Genomic DNA, 26,301 nt, shown 5'->3' on the forward strand with positions numbered 1-26,301 from the left:
GGGTTTTTGTTAAATAATACAATTTGGCATTTCTAGACAATGGAATTGTATGGGACTATAAGATGATAATGTAGAGATCTTTTTTTTATTTGTCCTGATACACTTCCACAAAATGTGTTTTTAATAGAAAAAAACAAGTTACAAAGTAGTGTTTAAAACATAACCTCTTTTGATAAGGAAGAAGTATATCATGGGGATGTGTGTAGTACAGGAAAAATTGTGTGCCAAAATGTTAATGTGTTTGGATTTTGATGGTGAATATAAAGATGGTTTCAATGTTTTTTCATGCTTATTGTGCTTTATTTCTTGTGCCAAACAAATACAATATGATAATTCTTTTTTTAAAAAAATATTTTTTAGTTGTTGATGGACCTTTATTTTTTTATTTATTTATACATAGTGCTGAGAATCGAATCCAGTGCCTCACCTGTGCTAGGCAAGTGCTCTACCACTGAGCCACAACCCCAGCCCTGATAATTCTTCTTAAAGAAGAGACATTATTTTCCTCTCTGGAGGTTGAGAGCTGGAACCATATATGTATTGTAGTTTTCTTTCTTTTGGAAAATGATGGTACTTAAGTAAACTTAAGAGAAGAAAGTAAAAAATATGTTCAATCTAGGTAGTTAGGTAGATGCCAGTGTACTTAGCATTTTTGTTGTTTTCTGTTTTTGAAATGTGGTATTATTTACAAAAAAGAATGAGAGAATAAAAATGTGTAATTATAACTTTAAATATATATCTAATTTAAAACTATATATTCTTTAAAATTAGCTTTTCTTTTTCCTTTTTCTTTTTTTTAAAAATATTTTTCTAGTTGTTGACAGACCTTTATTTTATGTATTTATATGTGGTGCTGAGAATCCAACCCAGTTCCTCACACATGCCAGGCAAGTGCACTACCATTGAGCCCCAGCCCCAGCCCCAGCCTCAGCTTTTATTTTTTCAAGTGAGATATGACCACAGCTTTAAAAATATCAAAAGTATTGGATTCTAACAATTAAAATACAGTTCTCTATCTCACCTTTCCATATCCGCAGACTGCTGAGCAAATTATTCTAGTATTTTCACTGCCATATTTCTAACTACCTTGTTTATTGCGGTTTTTCTAAATAAATCTTACATCTTTTCCTGTTGCCTCCTGCTGTGGTAGATAGGATTTACCTCTTTTATCTCCTTATCACCTCTACTCCCCTTGAACTGGCATGTGAAAATACTAACATGGTACTTCTGTTTTTCAAACTACAAAACTTACTCAGAAGGAAACGTGCTTTCCCAGCTTAAGTGACACTGGTCCTTAAACTCCCGGAAAGGGCTGGAATGCTTTTACTAGTGTTAAATGATGTTAATGAGTTACTGTGCAGATATCCTCAGTTATTTTATCTTGCATTTTTGTAAACAAGCTATGGAATTTGCATTTATGGCTTCTGGTAGTATCTGAAAATATATTTGTTCTGTATCTCTTGAGTCAGACGGTATTAGGCTATTTTCCAAAGTATGATTGTGTTTGCATGAGGGATTCTTTGGTCCATTAAAACAAATAGCTCTTTTTCAATTCTACTACATCCATAACCAAAATTCTTTCATTTGGAATTTTACCAGTTATTTAATTGGCAAATAGTTAACCATTCTTTAGCGTATACTTGCATAATGATGAATTGAGAGTACATTCAATCTATATAATAATTTATATAGGAAGTATTTGTAAATACAGATAATCTATACTCTGTTAAGAAATCTGCATAAAGTAAAATTGTTGATAATGACCTTTCTATGGAACATGATTTTTTTTCAGAATAATTTAGAAGAGGATGAAGATGTGGAAATGAAAAATAATATAACCCAGGGAGACAAACTACGTGCCTTAAAAAGTCAGAGACAGCCACGCTCCTCACCGACCTGTGCATTTAGGTAGATATGCTTTAAACTTTAAAATTCCTGGTGTGCTTCCATTCGTGGTTAAACATTTAATCTTCTTTTTTGAATATCATCCTACAAATACCAAGTTTGGGTTATGTGTTTTGATTTATTACAACTATATGTTGTCTATTTACTATGTATTTTATCACTGGTAGTAGCTAAATTTTCAAAGCTTATTGAAAGCAATTGCTACATCTCAGTCTCTGGAATTCTACCTGAAGCTGCTAAGTAGTTAGTTGTCTCTGGTACTCTGACCCAAATTCCATTTGGAATTCTACCTTTCTCCCATGTGTGTTTCTATCTTATGGCAAATCCTTACTGGTGTGTCAAGGCTTTATTATTGAAGCCAGGTGTGCAGAAACGAATTTATGCGAGCTTTGGCATATCCTACTAATTCCTTGGCTTTACTTTCTGTTGGTAAGGATTTAATAAGTGATTCTTATGTGTGCCTATAAAATTAAAAACATGTTGATTTTGAAGTCTGAAATTAATCATCAAAATCAATGATGGAACTTGACTTCTGACTGCAGCATCTGAAACCTGCTTATAATTCAAGTAGATAAAAAATTTACAATTAAAATAAAAGGTTTCAGACTCAATGTTGGTGCAAAATCTGAAAATATGGTCAAGATTCTTTGCAGCAATATGTAGGGCGACAAGGTCCCAGTCCACAAATGAAATGAATGCTGTGGGAAATGTCTTCTTTAATTTACAAGTGAAAGGCAGGCATAGCAGGAAGGATTTTTTTTTTTGTCACTATGATAAATATCAAATGGATTGATGGGATTTAGTTTCATTGTTATAATGCTTAATTTATATTGAATCTTTGAGTACTGGTCTACTGATTTAAGAAATAAAGGTTCATGTTGAGGTTATGATTTTCTACAGGATTTTCTATAGGATGGTGAGAAAAGGGGGTAGCAAGCCTTGTTTTTAGTAACCACCAATGACCAGTAGCAGGTGGAGGAGGAGTTCCATTTACTGAGCATCTGTTATGGACAAGGGGCCAGGGTAGGTCTTAGTTCAAATAAGAGACTTAACAGAGTTAACACAAAGGTCTGCTCCATCATTCATGTTTGGATGGATCCATGTTAGGTCAAGTTGCTTTCCAGGGGATGGAGTTAGGAAAGGAGCTAACATTCCAACTCAGGACTATTCAAACCCCTGCTCTTTTCACTCTGTGTTTTCTTTCTAAGTCAGTGGAAGGTTCTTCAAGATCAGTGTACATTGTTGGCCTTCTTTATTCACCATCTTTGCTTGGGACTGTAAGAAATAGCTTTATATTGATAAAAATAAATTTCAAAAAGCTTTATGTTTGATTTTTAGGACATCTTAAGGGAAAATGTACTTCCTGCTGGTTCTGGGATTTATTTTATAAAGTAGATGAATACTAATATTCACTCAGGGTTTTTCCCTTCAGACAGTTTAATATTTTTTACTGATCCAGTTCCATCCATATGGTGTGCCTTCTGGTCTTTGCCCACATGTATGAACATAGTAATGCTGGAGCATGTGTCTTTGATTTCTGCAGGTCTGATGATGCAAAAGGGCTCCCGAGAGCAGTAGTGTCCCAGCCTTTCAGGTACTGTTAACAGAATTTCTGGTAGCTTGTAAATACATGCTATCTTTTAGATTTATTTTCTAACACTCAAACTGATGAAAGTAAACTGCACAGTTTTTTTAAAAAAAAATTTCCCTTTCTGTCCTATCTGTATTTTATTATTATTACTTGTTCTTTTTTAGATATACAATCACAGTGGAGTGTATTTTGACATAAATGTATGGAGTATAATTATTCCAATTAGGACCCCATTCTTTGTGGTTGTATATGATGTGGAGTTTCACTGGTGGTGCATTCCTATACCCCTCCTTCCCTTTGTTCTTTTTGTCTAATCCACTGAACGTCCACCCTTGCCCCCACACTTATTGTGGGTTAGCCTCCACATATCCAAGAAAACATTCTCTGCCATCAGCGTGGGCCCAGGTGGTCAGTACCCAGTACCCAGGTCTGGAGGCAGACTCCCTATGGTGGGGCATGACCACATCTTAAGAAGAGCCTGCAGGCTGGAAGGTCTTTCTATGGGTGCCTTTGGAAAATGGAGGATATGGGGGAGATTGGCTTATTTCATTTGCCATGACAGTCTCCAGTTTCATTCATTTATAGGCAAAAACCATAATTTTATTCTTTTTTCTTATTGAGTATTATTAGTCCAGTGTGTGTGTGTGTGTGTGTGTGTGTATCACATTTTCTTTATTTATTCTTCTGTTCAAGGGCACTTAGCTTGGCTCCATAGCTTAGCTAGTATGAATTGTGCTGTTATGAACATTGATGACAGTACACTTTATTTTTAATGTTTGCCGTGAAAAGGAATTTTCCCTTCCAGATGTACCCCAGGGCTGTGTGGCCATCATGGTGGCTACAGTATATTTTGTGCTCCCAGCACATTGTGGGGTCTCTCGTAAATACAGGTGCTCTACCATTGTCCTTTCAAGCAGTGGAAAGGGCAATTTTCATAAGAGAGTGAATTTTTAGTGGCTTTGAGATTGTGAGTGGAGATTTATAGACTTCACAGAAATTTAGGAGTGACAGGCCTGGGAGAGAGAAACTTTCGCATAAGGCTTTGAGTTAAAGATATAGTCTCTTTCCTATTTCCATTCTCTTCTTACCTTTTTTTTTTTTTTTTTTTTATGGTACTGGGCACTCGACCACTGAGCCTCATCCCCAGCCCTACTGTGTATTTTATTTGGAAATGGGGTTCTCACTGAGTTATTTAGAGCCTTGCCTTTGCAGAGGCTGGCTTTGAACTCTCAATCCTCCTGCCTCAGCCTCCCAAGCCACTGGGATTACAGGCATGGACCACTGAGTCCAGCTTCCTTCTTACCTATTTTTTTTTTTTAATTTACCTATTCTCCCTCACTAACAATTGAGGCCAAGAGATAATGAGGGCTTACCTTGGCAGTTGTGGGCTGGAAAGGGAGGGATGGATCTGAGTGGCACCAAGGATCTGCTGCTGTATGAATGCAGTGGGAAGATAGGGAAGTGACAGGGACAGCAGGATCATGAATTTGAATCCCAGCATGGCACTTTGCCAACTGGGTGACTTGGAGGAAGAACCTTTCCTTTGGGCTCTGTCTCCTTTCTTGGTGGTGGGTGGTATTATCAGCTGCCTCCTGGGGTAGGGGTGAGCATGATATAATTAAAGTTCTTTAATTTATTGTCCTAGATCATTAGTGCATTTTTAACATAAACATAAAACAGCTTTAGTGTGACACTCTGTCCATTTGTTTCCCACAAAGATTAAGTTCTTCCCCACAAGGATCTGTGTCTACTTTGAAGTCTTCAAAAGTGGCTTTGGCCCCTTCAGCAACGGCCAAAAGGATAAGCAGAGGTTCATCTTCAGGCACCAGCGTGAGAAGGTAATTTTTTCTGTCCCTTTCCGAGGTACTGGCTTGAGGTAAAAGGAGGTCTACAGCACGTGATGGGTTTCCCTGTGGTTTTGCTAGAGGAGGGGACAAGGGAGAATGGGAGAATCCCCCCAAAGACTCTGATCTCCTGGGGCTTCTGTTTCTGTCTTGCTTGCAGGGTACAAGGTGATGGAGGGAATATCGTAGAGGGTCCCATCCATCTAGTGAATGTCCAGCTTGCTTAGTGTGATCTAGAAAAATGGAGTTCAGTTGCACATAGAGATGAGAAGTGGTATTATCATTTCTCACCTGATATATGTAAGCAGGTGAGAACGGACTAAAAGGGTAGGGGTGTTTGACGTAGCTGAGGGCTTAAGTATGCATGAGTTAAATAATATTCTAAGACTGCTCTTAATTCTCCCCTTATATTTACTTTTCATTTATTTCCTGTGTCAATACAAATAGAACCCCCAGTTGTATTCCAGGATCTCTAGTCAAAGTGTTAGCCCAGCTTCTTGGGTCTTAGTTAATAACTTTTAACCAAGGAACTTGACATGTGTAAGTGAAGGGCATGTATTTCCATGTCCCTGAGGGGGCGGGGAATAAAATAGGCCATTCTGTCATCATTTGTACTGACCAGAATCCTCTCCATCATATTCCCCTAATGTCATGAACGTGTCCTAGAAGCACAAGCTCAGTGTGAATACACATCGCTGCCTGAGTTTTTTTTTTTTCCCTCCTCATCTTTGTTTTCTATCCAGCTTTTCCATAAACTCCCGGCTAGCCAGTTCTCTAGGAAACTTGAATGCTGCAACAGATGATCCCGAGAACAAAAAGACCTCCTCATCCTCTAAGGCAGGTTTCACAGCCAGCCCGTTCACCAACCTCTTGAATGGCACCTCCCAGCCACCTGCCAGAAATTACCCTGAGCTCAACAATAACCAGTACAACAGAAGCAACAGCAGCAGCAGCAGCAGTGGGGGCAACCTCAACAGCCACCTGGGCCCCCACAGCGCCAAGACCGAGGAGCATGCCACCATCCTCCGGCCCTCCTACACCGGGCTTTCTTCCTCTTCAGCGAGATTCTTGAGCCGTTCTATCCCTGTAAGTTTACAGACATCACCTCTTGGTCCTCAGAACCCTGAATGCAACTTTTGTGCCTTGCCTTCCCAGCCAAGGTTGCCATCAAAGAAATTTAATAGTGCCAATGAAGCCTTCTGATCATCGCCTGCCCTCTGTGCTGTGAAACCCTATGCACCACTTCTGCTGGCTCCTCTTCAAGTAAATGCCATGTTTCAACTGGGTTTTCTTCTTTTATTTTTCTCTCCCTTCCTCCTTTTTAAGTGCTTTCTTTTAAAGGGCAAACAGCTTTTATTCCATTCATCATGGACGCTATTGACTTAACTTGCTTTTCAGTTCAGTTTTCAAATCACTCTGAATATATGATAGAGAGGCTGGAGCTGAGCAATGCCATTGACAGCATTTGCTCGGGTTGTGGTGGTATTAGGAATTATGACTTGGAATATTGAAATTCAGAACGAAGCCTCAGGCCCTTGACTGTTTCACCTTCTGCAGGGAACTGACCCAGAATTAATTGGTTGCAAATGGAAGGTGTTTTATAAGAAAGGCTCATAGGTAGGTGCCTGGGACTCAGGTGAGCGGAGAGCAGCAGAGTGTCACAAGATGTTTAGAATTAGTCATCTCTCTTCTAGAGATGGGCAGCAAACATGTTCTACCAACATGTTTTACCAACAAGATCATTTTTTAGGGTTCCAAGTTCCTTTTTTAATGATCAGTAAGCCCTGTGAGGATTAAGATGGAAGGAGTTACTAGATCCCACATTTCAAGAAAATGTGAAGCCTGATGGGCATGATTGTACTCCGGGCCAGAGCAAACCTATGGCCTGACACCCCTGCACAGCTACTGAGGTTCCTCAGCCATCATTCAGGGAGAGGCTGCTTTCTACAGGAGAAACAAAGGAAAAGGAAAAGTACTGGTGGCTCTGCTGCTTGTGATGACCCACTCAGCAAAGTAGTAACCCTGTGGCTAGTCCTTACTGGGAACCACTTCCATTTGCTGGTGTGTGTGTGTGTGTGTGTGTGTGTGTGTGTGTGGAGAGAGAGAGAGAGAGAGAGAGAGAGAGAGAGAGAGAGATGTTAGACTCATTTCCACTCCCATCTCTACCTCAGGCCTCTTTTCAAAAATTTGTCCCCCACTCTCCACACTCACTCCTTTCCCTAAGAGAAGTGCCCGCATATAGAACTTTCCTCATCTAATTCTATTCCCAATGATGTTTTTCGCCAATACTTTAGATTCCTTAATAGACTAGAGCCCCGGGTAATGCCAGCCCATCTACTCCTTAATTTGCTTCTAATCCCACTGTGTAATTAAGTAGATATCTATCATTAAGATGGAAATCTGTGAAAGTGGGAATTAGGTGTAAAAGGATATTGTATTTAATTTTTCATAAAAATGTTTATAGATCGAGTACTTCATAGCAAGAATTGAGGTCCATCGGTAGTTTCATGTACTGATTGTGGATCAGCCTCTTTTTTTAGACCAGAATCAGATCTTTATATTTTCAGAAAAAAAAGTTATAATTATACAGATGCTTTGTGGATTTCAGAGCTAAAGGTTTTGTGTCCCCTACATTTATAGCCCAAAGCCAGAAGCATTGGCATTTAAAAAAAAAAAATATGTTTTTAATTGTTGATGGGCTTTTACTTTATTCATTTATTTATATGCAGTGCTGAGAATCTAACCTAGTGCCTCACATATGTGAGGCAGTCGTTCTACCACTGAGCCACAACCCCAGCCCCAGCATTGCCATCTCCATTTCCCCTGGCTTATGAAAGTGTGGGGGCATTCTTAAAGTGTTGACCTCCCATGTTTATATAACTTAATTTTATTCTTATTACATATTTTGTGGCTTCTTTTCAGCTTTCCTCCTCCTCCACGTCCCTTTTGGCTAGAATGGGGTGATTTTCCAATAATTGACTATATAATTATAATGTGTGGGGGCAGTTGCTGCCCCCACCCTCCTGCCTCCTAAATATATCATGTTATTGTAAAGATAAGCACTGGTAAATCTAATTGCAAGCATCCCTCTCACTCTCCCAGGAAGTAAGAAGCAGCAGCAGGTCTCTGTGGTAGACCCTTTCCACAGGGCAACTGCTGACTTCTGGTGGGAAGTCCAGAGTAACACGGAAATTCCCACTTGAGGTAGAATAAAGGAGGAGGTTGTGAATTGTTTTTGTTTATGGTCCAATGCAGCTTTTCTAATAGTTGTGGGTTTGTTGTCTAAATATGGCTGGCCTTCTTTCCAGCGCTGCTGAATGTGGGAGACTTAGGGTCCTTGAGGAGCTAGGAATGAGTCACTCACCAAAAATGTTCTAAAAGCCTTAGTTAGGAAAATGAAGTCTACATGGCAAGTCCTCCCAGTACTTGAAGAAAGACCCAGAAACTCTTAGGGGAGAGGGTGACGGGTGTTTAGAGGGAGTCTAATATTTTAAAAGCTACAATTAGCATCTCTTTTGAAAGCTGCAATTGCTCTCTCACATTGTGCAGCAGTTCAGCCCCCAGAAAAATGTAAAAATGATTTCCTTGTTCTGTCATTAAATGCTCTAACACAGAAAACAGGAATAAATATTAAGGAATTCTTGTGGTTGTGACAGTATATTAAGAAACTGTTGGGTTTTATTTTTATTAGCCTCTCCCACTAGTCTTGTGGTCTCAATTGCCCAGTACAGTGCAAAAAGATTTCATTTTTGTTGACCCACTTACTGTAAAAGGAAAAAAAAAAAAAAACCACCAAAAAAACCCAGTTTCATCCCTGACAGAGGAATTTTCAAATGCGTAAGAAATGAGGGCCATGTGATCAGGTGTGGGTGGGGTGGAAGTATTTTATTAAGTTGAAATTACTTGTGGTATCTGTCTTGAACATTTGCTATGTTATATTTTTATGACACTTTTCAGTGAATTGCTATTCATCTACATTGTCCTTATCTGACCCTCAAGTTCTGCACCTCACCTTGGTCCAATCACAATACTCTTCTCACTCTGGAGACTTGTTGTCCACTAGATTCTGAGCTCTGTGAGGGCAGAAATGTTGCCTGTGGGTTCCCATGGTTTTTGTCTGCCTTGCACCTGGAGTGTAGTAGGCATTCAGTAAGTATTTGTGGATTGAATAAAAAGGATGGATGAATGTTTAAATGTCTGATTGTGGTAAGAATTATTACTTCGGTTTTAAAGATCAAAATGTTCAGTGTCAGAGAGGTTAAAGGTTTTGCCTAAAATTTATAGCAAATATTTAGCCAGACCCATAATTTGATCCTAGGTCAGTTTGACTCCAAAGATATATTCTTTTGATGACATTATACCATGTATGAACTATTATAAGTAGTTAAAAATAGAGGGATATCTAAGGATGTCTCAGTTTTGTCAAGAAAGATCGGTGAAAGCTGGGAAGTCAGAGGCATGTTTTAGCTGGGCTTTGGAGGAGGAGTAGCAGCCTGCTAGGGATCTGGTGATGAAAGTAGGAAGGGGAGGAATGGCTATTCTTTGCAGTGCGAATAGCATGAACAGAGATACAGCCTTAGCATTCTGATTAAAGTTCTTAGCTTCTGAAGACAGGTAGACCTGGGTTTAAATGATACCTCTGCTACTTCCTTTGCAAGAGGAATTTGTTGATTTATTTAACTTCCATGATTATTACAAAATGGGAATTTTTATAACCAGAGGCTGATCTAGGGTTTCCTTTGTGTGCACCTTGACACTTATGCAAATTTGTAGGACCTGTGTAGCATAAAAAATACAAACTATTTATTTTATTTTTTGTAAACTTTATACAAACATATGACCATGTACTTTGAAAGGCGTTGGTGCCCAGTGTTAAAGCTAATGTGATAACAACAGCAATACTAATATCTATAGAATAAAGTGGTTCCAAGGTTTGAGATTGTGTTGAAGTATTTTGCACAGCACTCATTGATAGTGCTCAGTAGTTGTTAGCTATTGTTGTTTCAAGAGTAATGAGTATTCCAGTGTATCTGAAGCCTGGGGTTACCTGAAGATGAAGCTGGAAAGTTAAGCTGAAGCCAAACAGGGAAGTACAGTGTGAGCCGGAAGAACCTCGTAGACAGAAGTGACTTGATAGACCTGATTGGAGGAAGCTAGTTCTGTTAGGCTGTGGATGGCAGCTCTTGGTGGAATTCCCTGAAGGCAGGGAGACTAGTTTGGATCCTCTTCACTGTCTTCAACCTCTACGTCAGCTGGTGTCATTGAATAAATGCTATGCTTAGGCAATGATTATTCTGGGTTTCAGCACACATTGTAGCATTGATACCATTAAAAATCATGTATGACCAATAGCTCTAGCATAGTTTTATTATGAACTTAAGTATTTATTTTATACATGACAACCTAACTGCCCTAATTAAACTTAGAGTTTGTAAATATATGTAATGATTAGCTCTCCTTTAATTAGGCTCCTGTAGAAGCTGCTTTGGATATCACCTGTTCAAATCTTTTCTTGTGATTTTTAAACAATTGTTAAGTACTAGTTATACATTAAACTTCTTTATTCAATCTCACAGCTTAATCTTCAAACACTGCCTGGAATATTTTCATGGTGAAGATTGGAGGTTGTGTCAATGATGACAGTCCTTATTTCTTAGAACAGTCCCTTTCTGCTGCTTCTTAATCCCCTTTGGTTGTTTGCATTTTTGATAATTTTCCTAACTTGGTCTCTTCTTACCTTTAATTCATATTATAAAGTTGGTAAACTTTTCTGCAAAGTGCAATATAGTAAATATTTTTGGCTTTGTGTCACAATTGTTTAACTCAATCCATAAATGAATGTGTGGCTGTGTTCAATAAAACTTCGTTAGCAAAAATACATGGTGAACTAAATTTGGACTCTTGGGCTACAGTTTGCTGACCTTTGCTTTAAAGCATTGCTGATGTCCATGTTTTAGTCACCTGTTCACAGTGGCCAGGGATGACCTGACACTAGAGTAGTAGTCTTGCAGCAGAGGTTTGAGGCAACGCATCTGTCTATGCATGTGCATTTCCCTACTTGTCCCCAGACACTGATTCCCTCATCTTCTTCCTGCATTGGTCTCACCTGCTCCTGGCCTTAGGAAGACCTTTCTTGGGAGGCCTCTGACCTCTTCACCAATTTCTCATCTTTCATGACCTTCATTGCCTGTGTCTCCTCTGTGAAGCTCTTCCTGAAATTTAACCCACCCAATGTTTTCTTTTTTATCCTCTGTTGCTTTCCATGGTGGATATTTAATATTGTTGTTATCAGTATGTAATAGTAATATTACATACATGAACATGAATATCAATATTATTTATGTATTATCTATATACCAGATTGTCTCCAAATTTTAAACCTCCTTTGTATAGACATTTCCTTAAGTTCTTTTGTATTTCATGGTTTCTGAATAAAAACTTAAAATATTTATTCAGTTCAAAGTTGAAAGGGAAATTGAAATTAAGTATCATGTACTTCCTGCTTTTCCTGCACCTTCTTGTACTGTGGTTGAATTTGGCTTCCACATAGTTCCCTTTGCCAGGGTAGTAGGCATTCTTACACTCAGTTCTTTAGGGCTGTTCTTTGTGAGGACTCTGGTTGAGTTCTCTATCTCAGATTCCACCAGTGTAGCAGCAATCTTGGTAACCTGCGAATAGGGTAATTTTTTCTGTGTTTTAACATCAGGTAGAATATAGACATATTATTAGGGAATTTTTAGTGCTTGAAATAGAACTTTGAAAAAGATGAAAATGTTGAATTCAAGCTTTGTAAAATAAACAGTTTGATGAAAATCTACCAAGGGATTGGCGTGTGCATTAAAGCATGCTTCACTGTTCCTTTGGAATAATGTCAGTGGTGACAATGATGAACTGCTTATTGATTGTTTAAACATCTGTCCCCAATAAAATGCTACTGCTTGCTGGTAGCATGTAATACCATTTTCTAGTTGAAACTTGATGCCTTTTCCCTCTGCCTATTTTTGGTTTTTAAAAACCGCCATCCTATCCTGATTTTAAATATGATATTTATTCATGTTTATTTATCAAATATTTGTGAATAAACAGTATTTGCTAAAATGATTTATTTTAAAATAAAATTTATTAAATCTTTGTGAATTAATATATTTGATGTTTGAATATTCAATATTACATTTAACAGTGAGGATTAGTGCTAGCTTTCTAACCTTTTGTTGTATATTTAATTTTCTGTTTTTCATCTTTTTGGTGACCTTGCCTTGGTTCTGGTTCAATTTTTCAGCTAAGGGATATTAATAGCGTCAAGAACATGAGTTCAGTCTCAGTATTGAATCACATTTTTGTTCCCTTCTCAAGGAAACTGAAATTTTTACTTTACAATTAAAGCAAAAAATTGTTTTGAGGTCATCATGGTTCAGATGATAGCTTTAAATTTGCATATAAGCTCCTTATGTGCACATAGTGAGTGCAAATACAACTAACTATAATTTAAGATTCCAGTGTTAAACAATGGTTCATGTGAGTTTTCTGTATCAAGCCTTTCAGCTCTTTTTGTCTCTCTATTTGAAAAGACTCTCCAAACCCAAACTTGCTTTAAGTGGCAAGGTTGATCAAAAATATATAATCAGGAAAATTGGTTTATAGTCTCAAATGCTTTGTAGTTATTAATTGCCTTTATTATTCATCATAATTTTATACCTTCTTTCTTATGTAATATTAGAAATACTGCCTATTTTCATTTCATGATTTCTTGTTTTATGGGTAATTTTTATTTTTTCACCTTGAGGAGCATTAGTGATAAGTGATTTTGATATTGTTTTATGTTTTGCAGCTTAGCCTATTTGCCTCTGGGTTGGAGGCTTTGTCAGTGTTCTCGGTGTTCCTCTTCCTTGGACGTTAAACCATTTTAGTTGACAGATTGACCCTGGATGGGAGTTAGTTTCTCTCTGTATTTTCCCCCATCTAAATTTCTTCAAGTTTTACTTTATTTTTGACTGACACATAATAATTACACATATTTATAGAGTGCCGTGTGATGTTTTGATATATGTATAATTGCATAATGATCAAATCAGGGTAATTAGCAAATCCATCACCTTAAGTATTTGTCATTTCTCATTGGCTCTACCTGATCTTGTTTGTCTTTAGTCTAGAAACAGGTCTTAGGGACCTAGGTTTCTGTCTCTTGGTGATCTGGAACCAGGCTGGCTTCTCAGGCAGGGAAACAGTTCTGCAGAGGCCCTGTCCTGGGGGCCTCGGTCATGGCTTCTCTCTGCCTCCTTCTGCAGCTGGGAGGACCCAGTCCCAGCCTTGATGTCAGGCCAGGGACTTTAGGCTATGTATCCACAGGAGTGGAACACTGCTGCCAGTTTCCAGCTCTGTAGTTGGTGGCCTGCCACTGTGTCTCAGTTTGTTTCTCGGTTACAAAGATGTCCATCTTGCTTTTGAGTCCTGCTGTGCCTTTTCTTTCTTCTTCATCTCTTAAAAACATTTAATTTAAACACAGAGGGGGTAGTTTGGAGCATAACTTCCAGTTCTGTCTTGACATGAAGTAGGGCCAGGTTCTGCAGCTTGCTCTTTAGGGCCCCTCTGAGTCCTCCCAATCAGCTTTTCAAGCTCATTTCCCCTACTCCTCAGCGTGAACCTTCTGCTTCTGCCAGGCTCAGTTTCTCATGTCCTTGACCATGTCCTGTTCTTCCTGCCTGTGTCATTTTCTTACATGCTGTGTTCCCAACCTGGCCTACCTGACTCTTTCCCTTTGCTTCTCAGACTCCTCCCCAGCAGGAGTTGACTGAAGTCTTGCCGCCTCCTCCCACAAACTCCAGCAGTCACAACTTTTTTGAAGTTGTTCTGTCCATTTTGGTCATTTGGTCTCATCGTCCTTCTTTTGTCTTGAGCGTCACCTGTCTCATAGATGTAGGTCTTGGGCCCCTGCTGAATTGGGTGGTAACCTTGAGGCTAGAAACATCAGGTTAAATACATGACCTCATGTTTTCCTCATAGCTCCTATACTGGACTCTGCTTACCTCTTGGTTGCTGGTAGGTTTTTATTCCATGCTTTTGTCTTCTCTACTATTGAGTAGGTCCTTTATGCTTTCAAAAATTTGAGATTTTGTGTGTGAGTATGCGTGTGTAAGACCTTTAACCCAGGAAGGCTTTTTTTTTTTTTTTTTTTTTTTGCAATCCCCCCTTGCACTAACATGGGAGTTCCTGTGGGTGTGCATCCATGTGCAAACAAGCACAGACCCCATGTACACATAGTGTGTGAAGGCTTTGGATTTGCCCCAACAGCTGCCTCTGCTGGGCGACACAGGCTCTCCTTGATAGTAAAGTCTGAACTGCTCAGTGGCTGAGGTGTGGGGGTAAGAAGCATTGTACTTGTGTAAGCAGATGTTTCCTCCTCTTAGGGAGATTGTTATGAGCCCCTCAGCTTCCTGTTGAGGAAATCCAATGAGAAAAGAAGTCTTCATTTGAAAGTGAGCAAATAAGATTGGCCATTCCAACCTGATTCCCCTCTCTCAAGTACAAATTTCTTACTCTTTAATTTTGATCCCAAATCTTTACAGTTAAGAAACATGGGCTGTGTCCTAACTCTTTATGTCCCGGTTTCCATACCCTCCTCCCTTTTGATCACACCTTGCGCTCTGAGGCTCCTTTTCCCTCATCACTGTCAGCTGCTGCCCTTCATTCTTTCAGGGCTTTTGCATATCCTAATGCAGGGCAACTGTAACATTTTTCTAATCATCATCATTGTTGTTTTTGTTGTCTTCATCATCATCATCATGATCATCATCATCATCATCATTATCATCACCATTTATTGAGTGCTTCTGATGTGCCAGGTACCCTTATCTTATTTCTCTAACTTGAAATTTACAGATAAGGAAATCAAAATGCAAGAAGCAATAACTTGCCCAAGGCCTCATAGTAACTGTATTTTAAACTTCCTTAACTATACTGGTCTTTTTATCTTCCTTCCTTCCTTCCTTCCTTCCTTCCTTCCTTCCTTCCTTCCTTCCTTCCTTCCTTCCTTCCTTCCTTCCTTCCTTCCTTCCTTCCTTCCTTCCTTCCTTCCTTCCTTCCTTCCTTCCTTCCTTCCTTCCTTCCTTCCTTCCTTCCTTCCTTCCTTCCTTCCTTCCTTCCTTCCTTCCTTCCTTCCTTCCTTCCTTCCTTCCTTCCTTCCTTCCTTCCTTCCTTCCTTCCTTCCTTCCTTCCTTCCTTCCTTCCTTCCTTCCTTCCTTCCTTCCTTCCTTCCTTCCTTCCTTCCTTCCTTCCTTCCTTCCTTCCTTCCTTCCTTCCTTCCTTCCTTCCTTCCTTCCTTCCTTCCTTCCTTCTAAATTCACTTGGAAATCCATTGAACAGACCTAATTGTTAGGAGCATTGCTTCTCATTTCTTTAATCCTGCAAGATTCCTTTCCAGCATTCGCTTCCCCTCCTACCTCTGCTCGGTGACCTCTCTCTGACCCCTCCTCAGTTTATTTCTTTCCTTTTGTAGGCTGCTTAGTCATTTCTGCCTCTCTTCCCCAACATTCTCAGTTCCACTTGGAACTTCTGTAGTCACTTTGTTATTGGCCTTTAAAATTAGATCAATTTAACCATTTCTTGTTTCTGTCCCTTGTTTCTCTCTGCTGAGTACTTTTGGAGAAGATTTTGATAACTTTGCCAGTTGGCTCTATTTAAAAATGTATTTCTGATTTACTTGACCTTTCAGTGCTCACAATGAGTTTACTTATCCCTTTTGGGTTCTCTCTCCTCTCCCTGCACTAGCTATTCCAAAAGTTTTTAACTTTTTTTTTTTAACCAGTAAAACCCCACTCCTAACCTCCAAGGTCAGTCGGCCTTGTCTCAAGATCATCTTGGGATCTGCTGAGAATGTAGAATTTACTGGAAGGAATTTCCTTCCACTGTTTTCTCTCTCAAAGTTTAACTGGGTCTGCTCATTTTTCTTTCCCCCTTCCCTTTTTAAACCAAAGAGACCCTACCATTTCTCAGTGGTAGCTCCATTTACTTGTACTGTTTTTTTCAAACTCTTTCAGGAAGTTGCCTCATCTACTTCCTTCCCCTCAAATCTCTTCAGTCTCTTCCTCTCCACCTGCCTACTGGTTTCCTTACCTGTTAACATGTGCATCCACATTGGTAGGGCTGGTACAGTATAGGCAGGAGTCCTCCCTCCTCCCTTTGTGATTTCTCCTTAATGGCCAAACTTGGGGAGAGAGAAGCCCATGTTGCTGCCTCTCCCACGCTGCTGGTGGTCTGGTCTGCAGCTGAAGGTGGCCCCCCATTCTGCTGAAAGTCTGCCACTTGGCTCCCTTACGGTCAGGATCTGATGGTCTAAGTGGTCCTCATTCTTCTTAGTCTTTCTGCAGCATTTGAACAATATTGACCACCCTTTTCCTTGTGATGTTTCTTCTCTTTTGATTTTTGGAATATTATTTCCCGGTATTCCCACCCTCTCTACCCTGATCCCCTTAAGTTGTTATGTTTCTGTCTTATCTTCCTCTGTCTGGTCCTTAGTGACTTGCCCCAAGGCGTTGATTTTGGCCCTTTTCTCTCCCTGGGTAGTCTCCTCAGCATTTACTATACTCCCAGCTTCCTGTGGGCATTTCCTGGGATGGAGAGAGTACGTGTTCCTTCAGCTGCCTGCTCCTCTTTGGTTTCTTGGCTCAACAATTCCATTTTTACTCACCTAATCATGCAAGTTAGACATGTGGAATCATCTTTGACACTACTTATGTCTTTCCCTCTGCTACATCCTGTCACTAAGTCCTGTCAGTTCTCCCTCTGAAATGTCTGTTTTTTGGAAAGTCCCTCTATTCTTACCTCTGCCTCCCTAATTGAGATGAACTATTGTATAACCCTTTGCATTTTCTCTTTTTTAAGTGTCCTCACCTTTAAACTCCCCTAGACTGCTCTGAGTATTACATTTCTAAGATATATTGCTGCTCAAATCATTCTCTTATTTGGCATCATTCTGTGGTTCTATTCTGTCTGGATCTCTTGGCTTGCTGGTGAGGGCTCTTCTATATCAGACCACGTCCCTCTCTCAGGTTCTGCTCCAGCAACTCTTCTCAATCCTGACTGGCATTCTGCAAGAATGCTATAGCCTGCCCTGAGAGATCAATAGCATGTGCAGTTTCCTCTGCATTTCCCACTTTCCACTTGTTTTTTTTTTGTTGTTGTTGTTTGTTTCCTGGCCTGGCTCAGTAGTTGCCTTTTTGATGAAGCATTAGCATCCCATCCAGGTAGAACACCTCTTGCTTCTCAACTCTCATGGAACTTTGTTCACACCCCTGTCTGTCTCATCTTATAGTCAGGTGTATAAGAGTCTTCGTCTCTCTCCTTTGCTAGTTTTAAGCTTCTCAGAAGCCTCTTTGTGTCCTGAGGTTCTATAATGTAATAAGTGCCTAATAAATACTTATTGAACTGAAAGTTGGATAATGTATCTGCATTCATGAATTGTTAAGCTAGGGTGCTTAGGAGCCCATATGTCATTATTAGCAGCCAAATCACCAACAGAAAGCAAACCCAATGTTCAGCTTTATCTCCAATATACTGCAATCTGGAAGTTGTCTATTATTTTTTTCTAGAAACTTGGCTTTACTAAAATAAGAGAAAATACATTTAAATCAAGTTTGCATCAATATAATTTTGGTGTTCAGATGAACTGAAAACACTCATGTAATGGTTGGCTGAGTCAAGCTGGGTGTCAACAATCTGTCATCTAACAATTGAGCTCTTTGTGATTGTTGAAAAGCATATATTAAATTCCCCCAGAAAAAGGAATCTATTAAAAACCATGTAGGAAGGTGAAGGAATATTTTATATAGCATTTTAATTAACCCAAATTGGCTTGTTAAATCTTGGGGCACCTAAAATGCTTACAGAACACTGTAGAAAAATGTACACATCTCTTTCAAAGCTGATTTTTATTACTGACCTTAGCCTTTTTTGTGTTCACATGATACCCATAAAACCTTATCCACCTATGTTTTTGTTCATTGTTTTTATATTAGCAGAGGCAAGTGCCTACAGTATGGAGAAAATACATTTGTAGACATCCATATCAATGTACACATTTTGCATGTTAAATTCTTAAGCAAAATAAAAACTGAAAACAACCTCAAAGCCATAAAGAGACCTAGGAGTGGAGAGGTGGTTACAGATAAATTTTCTCAGTGATGTGCTTCTTCATTAAAACTTTAAATACTGGAGCTATATATAAAACCCCATATTGCCAAATGTATATATTTTTTCTCTTTAATTAATCTGTGACATTAAAACAAACCATTTTTGGTTGGATGCTTTTTGCCTCTGTTAGGACTCACACCAGGCATAATCAGCAGACAGTTTTTTTCATCCTTTTGGGATTTGGGAAGATGGAGAAATCGTAGCAAAGAAAAAAATCAACGTGGCAAAAGTCCATGAAAATTTTGAGACTGGATTTTGACCTAGTAGGTCTCTAACTTTCCAGACTACTGTTTCCTTTTATTCTAGGGATTTGAACAATAAGATATTGACCTTCTTTCATTTGCTGCCAAGGATATTAATCTTTCATTCCCCTTTATAATTTGCTGTATTTGATATCCCACTTACAGTTTTATTAATTAACCATATGTATAGTTTTTATGTCTGTAATTATTAGACATTTTTCTATCATGATTAGGTAACTGGGCTGTTTAAAAAAGAAACACCTCCAGAATAGCTAAATTTTTAAAGTTAATACCTACATCTGCCAAAACAGATTAGTAGTGAATTTCCAGAACAGAAAGAACAAATTGTCTTGATCTCCTTACCTAACACTTTGTTTTATGTCAAATCTTATTGCTTTCAGGGAACATGACTTTTTGATGTAAGTTTATATTTTGACTTAGAAATTTGAGGCTGCAAGTATAGGGGAAACTTATTCCTATTTTGGGGGTTGAATATTGTTGCATTATAGTTTTATGGTATTTATACTATAATAATACCATATATTCATAATAAACTTGATCCAGTATTAACTCATTATAACCTTGCTGAACTTACTGACCAAATGAGCTTGAATGTTGAGAAGTGAAACTCTCTTTGATTATATAAATAAGTGCTAACTTACAAGTAACATTTACACTTCAGATCTCAGTTTGTTCTCCTCCTTCATCAACATTATTTTTTTTTTTTGTATTTTGAATACATTAGTATTAATTCATTATGGTAACAACAAAAACATTGGCCAAGTAGAACTAAAACCTTACTTAACCAAAATACTTATTGGATATTCTTTTTAATTTAGAGTATTCCTGAAAAGTTTTTTGGATTCAGTCGTGATGAAAATAATTTTAAAATGCATTATCTCCTTCAATGTAATTAATATTCCATTCTTCTTATAGTTTAATATTTCTTTATTCACTCAGGATTATACCCTGCTTAAGAGTCTGCTTGTCTTACCGTTTTGTCAGGGTGAGAGACAATGTTGGATGGGCAGTGGAGTGATCACAGAACAAATGCTAGGAGTTGTCTTGAGGCATACACTGTGGTGGCTATGCTTTAGAGCCACACTGTTGAGGTTAAAATCTAACTCTGCCACTTCCTAGCTGTGTGATCTTGGGAAAATACCTCACCACTATTTTCTCATCTATGAAATGGGTTGTCTAGAGCATTTAATGAGTGAATATGTATGAAATGTTTAGAAGTGTGTCCAGCATATAGAAAGTATTCAATATATATCTATCTCAGAATAGTTAAACTGCCAATAAGTGTATCTGATTTATTAAGAACTCCAGGTAGTTTTACCTTGAAATATATTTTAATAAAATTAACTATAATAATGATACTTGCTTTTCGGATACAAATACATTTACATTTTATCTTTTCTAGGATATTAGTACAAGTGGTTATTAATTAACCATATGTATAGTTTTTATGTCTGTAATTATTAGACATTTTTCTATCATGATTAGGTAACTGGGCTGTTTAAACACCTCCAGAATAGCTAAATTTTTAAAGTTAATACCTACATCTGCCAAAACAGATTAGTAGTGAATATTTTTTTATCCAAAATGTTGGGACCAGAAGTGTTTTGGATTTCAGATTTCTTTGCATTTTGGAATATTTTCATATTACGATAGACCTAAGATTAAACATGAAATTCATTTATGTTTCATGTGTACTTAATAAACATAGCCTGAAGATAATTTTATGAAGTATTTTCAGTGTGCCATGACCTATCACATGAGGTCAAATGTGGAATTTCCTACTTGTGGTGCACTCAAATATTTTAGATTTTGGAGCATTGTAGATTTCAGACCTTTGGATGCCCAATTTGTAGTGTTTTGGTACAGGGACACTTGGAGAGCATTTTTATAGTCAGTAGTCCCATGCAAAGGAAGCATGGAATTATGCTTTTGTTATATATATAGAGAGAGATATTGGGTCGATTGAGGGACTAAGATGGCTTATCCATCTGTGGTCTGTCTTCTGTGCTAAGATTTCAAGTGGAGAGTACTGGTGTTTTCCTCAAATTTTTACTGGTTGTGGCTGAGTACATACTGACCCATGGCACAGCCCCCTGTCTGAGCATGTAGCACTTAAAATCTGAGTGCTCTGGGCCTCCCACACTGCCGCTCCCCAGGGCAAAGGCTTTGAAGGGTTACTTGTGATTTGTTAAAATGAGTAGATATTGTAGACTCTTAACAATTCTCTTCGTCTCTTAGTTCATTTCCATTAAGATTTTTATTGTAGCTTAGATGAAAAGGAAGTTAATTTATAAATACTGAAGTCAGAATAATTTTCTAAACATTTTATTGATCTTTTATTTCTTTTAACTTTCATTATAGCACATAAAAAAATCATGGCGTATAATTTGTTTTGAGAATTTTGGTATGACATTTTCATCCCTTGCTGCCCAGTATATATAATTGTTGAATGAACTGGCATCTCAGAAGGCCCATTCTTTGGCCAAATTGTCTTCATTTGTTTGCAGAGGCCTGCTGTGCCATTTCAGCCATGTGAGAGAGCAAATTGGATGTGTGAAAAAGGAAGCAGTAGGGACAGTGCTGAACTGTTTTTGAGGCTGAATTAAACACCACCTAGAGTCTGTGAGCTTTGCTAAGTAAAGCAAAGGCTTTGGCCAGAAGACTAATGAATATATAATTTATATGAGTAACAGAAACCCTTAACCCTTATTCTAGATGTTTTATGCTTTCCAGATCAGTGAGTGCCATGATTCATAAAGTAAATAAACATAAGCACACACACCCTTATTCACTCCCTATACCCTGATGAACATATAAGTGCCCTAGAGGAAAGTTCGTTTTGATAAAGGTCACTTGTCTAGTGTCTATTTACTGTATCTTTATTCATTGGGAATTGATGGAGCTTTAGAAGCGCTTATAAATACAGTTTTGTTCTAAATTTATAAGCAATTTGAGTTTTCTAATTCTATTAGTGATAGCGTATACAAATGTTGTGATTGGAACAAAAGCAAAATTACATATGCCCAAGGAAGCCCTGCGTGCACATGTTATATTCTTTATATTCTTGTAGCCGGGGAGACTCACCTGGCACTGCCTCTGGTTACTTGTCAGAAATGAGAAGAAACTAGGGAAAAACAGCTAGAAAAATCACAGATCATTTTAAAGCTAAAATGCTAATATGGTAACTGGTATCCTGTAAGTTAAAAGTATGTCTGCTTCAAGGTGTTTGATAAACTTTACTGAATTTTCTCAGGGGCCTAGCTTTTTTATTCCCTCTGGGGACTCAGATATATTTATATTATAGTGCTCTTGTTCCTGATTGCCTCACTCCTATTCTGAAGCCTTAGCATAAACCACGTCTGATATCAAGAAAGTCAATTTATCCAAACTTTCCCCTTCTTCCTAGCAGCTGTTGACATTTTCTTCTTTAACACCTGTAGCCTGGGGAACCACCCCTTCTTCCCTTTCCACCCCGTCCTAACACTTTCTGGTGCACAATGCTCATTTTACACTATGTACATTACTATTTGCTGTTGACATCTCTGTCTTTTCATTTCATTTCTATTATGATAATGTGGTCTTTTACTCTTTGAGATTAGGGACTGTAACCTCTTTGGCTCACTGTGTTAATCAGTATTTAATAAATGTCTATTGATAGGATATAAAAATCATTGGAACTTTGAAGGAACAAAGGAAGTTTGAATCCATTTATGCATTTGGAAAATGGATAGATTCTTTTTTGCTGACACCTATAACATCACCAAAATGGCCCAGTTTCAAATTGATAAGACCCATTAATTAAATGCTGCAAATCAATTTAGTAAATTATTTCTGGGTGAGAGAAAGAAGGTATTTGGGAGAAAATCAAGTAATGTTTGTTGTTCTAAGGCATTTGATTAGAAGATTGTGCAAAAACGTTTGCTATTATTTATATTGATTTATGTCAGTCTGTTTTTTTGCTGTTCAAAATAACTATTTGGAAAACTTTCTTCATCTCTCTTTATCTTTACTGGTTTATATCTATTATCCATGCTTTCTAATTACATATTTCACCCATGTTGTTTTTACATGTTGGTATCTAATATGATATGAGAGTAACTTGTTTGTTTACATGAACTTTGCCTGCTGTTTGTTAAGTTATGACTTCGATGCTCATCTGCATGTGTGCCTCTAGGTCTTAAAATCAGATTTCAAAGCTGGGAGTACTTTGTATCTCTAGAAAGGATTTGTAAGATATTTATTAAATCCAGACCTTCTTTAAGGAATTTATTTAAATGGCTGCTAATTATATACATTTATATATATAATAAAAAAGCATATATCTTCTCAAGGTTTATTCTAATCATCTTCAATAAGTTTATATATATACATATATATATATAATCATTTAATATTTTTTGAATCAGTATTTTGCACAGAAGTCTAAGAACTAAATTTAGGCAACCTTTTCATTTTCAGTTAATTTGTAATTTTAATCACTATTAATAAATTAGAAAGCCTTTTTAAAAAAGTTTTCTTGCAATCACTTTACATAGCTGAATATATCATTTTTATACTTAGCATTTAAATGCTTTATTTCCCATCTCTATTTTTTCTCAGTTTGTTTCATTTATCTTTTATATAATAGACCCAAACTGCCCTGTGTTGAAGGAGGAAGCTGCCTGATTTGCAGGCAGTTTTACATGTGATGAAATTTAACCTCAGCTTATGTCTCTCCCCACACAGTCCCTTCAGTCTGAATATGTTCATTACTAAGGCCTTGCCGCTCGGTGGAAGCTGTTCCTTCTTAGACATCTGGACAAGCATGCGGAGGAGGGCACCAGCTTGCTGGAAGGATTTCTCTGCCTTCTTACCTTAAAATAGAGAGAGCACTAAGATAACACCTTCAAGAGACTTGAAACCAGACAGCTGGTTAATGACTACTGTAAATGCACTGAAACTATGTTTATGGAGATTTCAACACTTTTTATGACAGTTTTAATGTTGAATTTGGTATTTTGAAAGTTATTTTTAATGTATTTCAGTAATACGTTTGTTATTACATTTACATGTACAGTGTTACATTATGTATGTATTGTGAACTTCAAAAGACTATTTTGATAAATTTATAAATATATGAAATTTATGTAAAAACTAGACTATATTTTGATTTAGATTTTCCTGTTGTTTGCTACCAAAAATTTGTATTTTAAACTTATTTAGTTTTAGTATGGCCTTTGTCTTTAATGATTCCTCTTTATTAAGAAAAAGAAAGGGAGAAAGTTTTTAGGAAGTGGTTTTTACGTTCCCACTGTGAATATGACAGATCAGTGTGTTCTTTGGGGATGCCAGTCTAATTTAAAGAGTTCCTCCAAGTTTACTTCTACCAAGAGTAGACTTGTTTGATATGGTTTATTTAGGACAAAACCCTTCTCCTTCATTTTTGTTTCTTGAACCATTGAAATTAGCTTTGTATCCTTGGAAACTTAAAAAAAAAACAACAAAAAAAAAACTTAAATCCAGTTGAAGATTTTAGAGTCTCCTGGTTGTTTCTCCTGAAAGCCTGCTTTTTCTTTATGAAATGACTGAACATTCCAATTGCTTTTCTTTTTTTCTCCTCTCAAAAGAGTGCTTTTAAAAAAATGCCTTAAACCATTTATTTTGCCTCTGTTTTCTCTTTTGTACATATGCAGAAGAAGGATACATATTTTAAAATCCACATCTAAGGTCTCTGATCGCTCTGCCTCTTATCATACAATGATGATGATTTTAACGACCGAAAAGCATTTCAAAAGAGTTATTAACTCGATTAGAATATTCTGCTTTTGGTACGAGGTGTTTGTTGCCTTGTAAATCACATGTGGTCTGACATCAGTTTAAATTAATGAGGGAAAACCTGAAAAAGATGCTGCTAAGTAGTTCTTTATATCCGGGAGTTATTTTTTAAACGAACAGAGTACAACGCCCTGACACATACGCAGGTGTATCTGGAACTAAGATGAAAATGAAAGGACCTTCTTATGGGTACTCATAGCCCTTTCATGTGAGTCTAATCTTTTATTTAGGTCTCCAGAATCCTGTCGGCTTCATTTCCAGGGAGCTAGAGGGCCTTACATCCTGGTTCTCTTCCGGCTGCTTAAGAATGGACTCATGCCCACCTGCAAGTGCCGGGTCAGGGGATTCCTGTGTAGGGCTTGACTCTGAGCAGTTGAGTTATTTATAATGTATTTATTAGGAAGGGGTACCTTGAGACTATTATTATGTGCTTCAGCAAGACATCTTGTTCATGTTTTATGCTTTTAAAGAGACGTTTGAATGAATGTTTGACTCAGGTTTGTTAACATAACTTTCAATAACTGCAGTACCAAAAAGTTACGCTCAATTGATGAAAAACAAAACAAAACAAAAAAAATGAATTGTATGTTTTAGGAGTCAAAACTTAAAACAAGTGGAATTCAGTGGTATATTTTTTTCTAAAGCTGAAAAAGTATTTTATTAAGAATTATTGTAAAAAAGATTGGTTACTTATATAGGAAGATGATTGTATTTTTTCAAATGATCATTGAAAAGTAATTCAGATGATGTTTGTGAAGTAGGGGAAAGGGAACCATGTTGATGTTTTTAGTTCTGTGAACACTAATTTGTGTGCAGCTATTAAAATGATTGTAAAGTTGACTACTGTAAAATTTCCATAATTATATGTGTACATAAATTATATGTATTTACATGTGTATGTCTTAAAATTATTTGTACACATGTGCTTACATAGATACACCAAGAAGGGGATGTATATAATATAAAAAGTATATAGCAAAGTAATTCTACTCCAGTAATAAAAATTGTTTGACATGTATTTTGTTATGAATAGTTTATCTTCCAAAATATATTTTGTTCTATTTTAAAGTATAGAAGAATACACTGCTAATAAATAATAAAAGTCTTATGAAATTTGCTTCTTGACTTTTATAACTTGGATTTGGAGTTATCAATATGCCAAAGTTCATCATTTTGTATTTGACTCAGTGTGGTTGGTTCCTTTTGGGTTTCTCAAGATCTTCCTTCTGGATTTTTAGTTTATTTCTTATTGACCCTCTAGGTTGTGGCCATTGCTGGAAATACGTGAGTTCAGAGAAACCTTGTGTTTTGAATTTTACAGAAGCCAGATAATGCTAGCTTCTCCCTCCATTTCTCCTACCCCCTAGTTTCCTTTCTGTTAGTAAAATACTGATCATGACCAGTGTTTAGGTCCTGCTAGGTCATTTATGACTATCAGTGACTGTTGGGTGACATAATACTAGTCATCAATTCCTTTTCAGAAAGGCTGACCCTTTTTCTTAATGGAGAAATTCTAGAAATATATCAGATGGAACAAACTTCACATCTGGTGGATGTATGCCATGAAGTTTCAGCTTGGGAGGAAGATATTTATTGGAGATATTTTATGTATTAAACTGGATCTTTTTGGGTTGGGATATTTCTGAGGTTTTTTTTATTCTTCTTTTCCTTTTCAGAATGCAAAGGAAAGATTGAGGGT

The 26,301-nt window shown here is 37.4% G+C and overlaps 1 protein-coding gene across 3 annotated transcripts in view; it reads left to right on the forward strand.

Moving 5' to 3' along the window:
- Cdc14a (cell division cycle 14A) overlaps positions 1-25,610 on the forward strand; it is a 165,785-nt gene extending 140,175 nt beyond the window's left edge. For 2 of the 3 annotated variants that reach the window (XM_076861689.1, XM_076861690.1), the window contains 4 exons: positions 1,793-1,908; positions 3,449-3,499; positions 5,215-5,334; positions 6,084-6,543. In XM_076861689.1, coding sequence (XP_076717804.1) covers positions 1,793-1,908; positions 3,449-3,499; positions 5,215-5,334; positions 6,084-6,543 — 747 coding nt within the window. Of the gene's footprint in view, positions 1-1,792; positions 1,909-3,448; positions 3,500-5,214; positions 5,335-6,083; positions 6,544-23,513 lie in introns of those variants that run through there. The other variant, XM_076861692.1, reaches the window with a different exon arrangement.
- Positions 25,611-26,301: the final 691 nt, after the last annotated feature.

This window comes from Callospermophilus lateralis, chromosome 7 (genome assembly GCF_048772815.1).
Source record: "Callospermophilus lateralis isolate mCalLat2 chromosome 7, mCalLat2.hap1, whole genome shotgun sequence".
NCBI lineage: Eukaryota > Metazoa > Chordata > Mammalia > Rodentia > Sciuridae > Callospermophilus > Callospermophilus lateralis.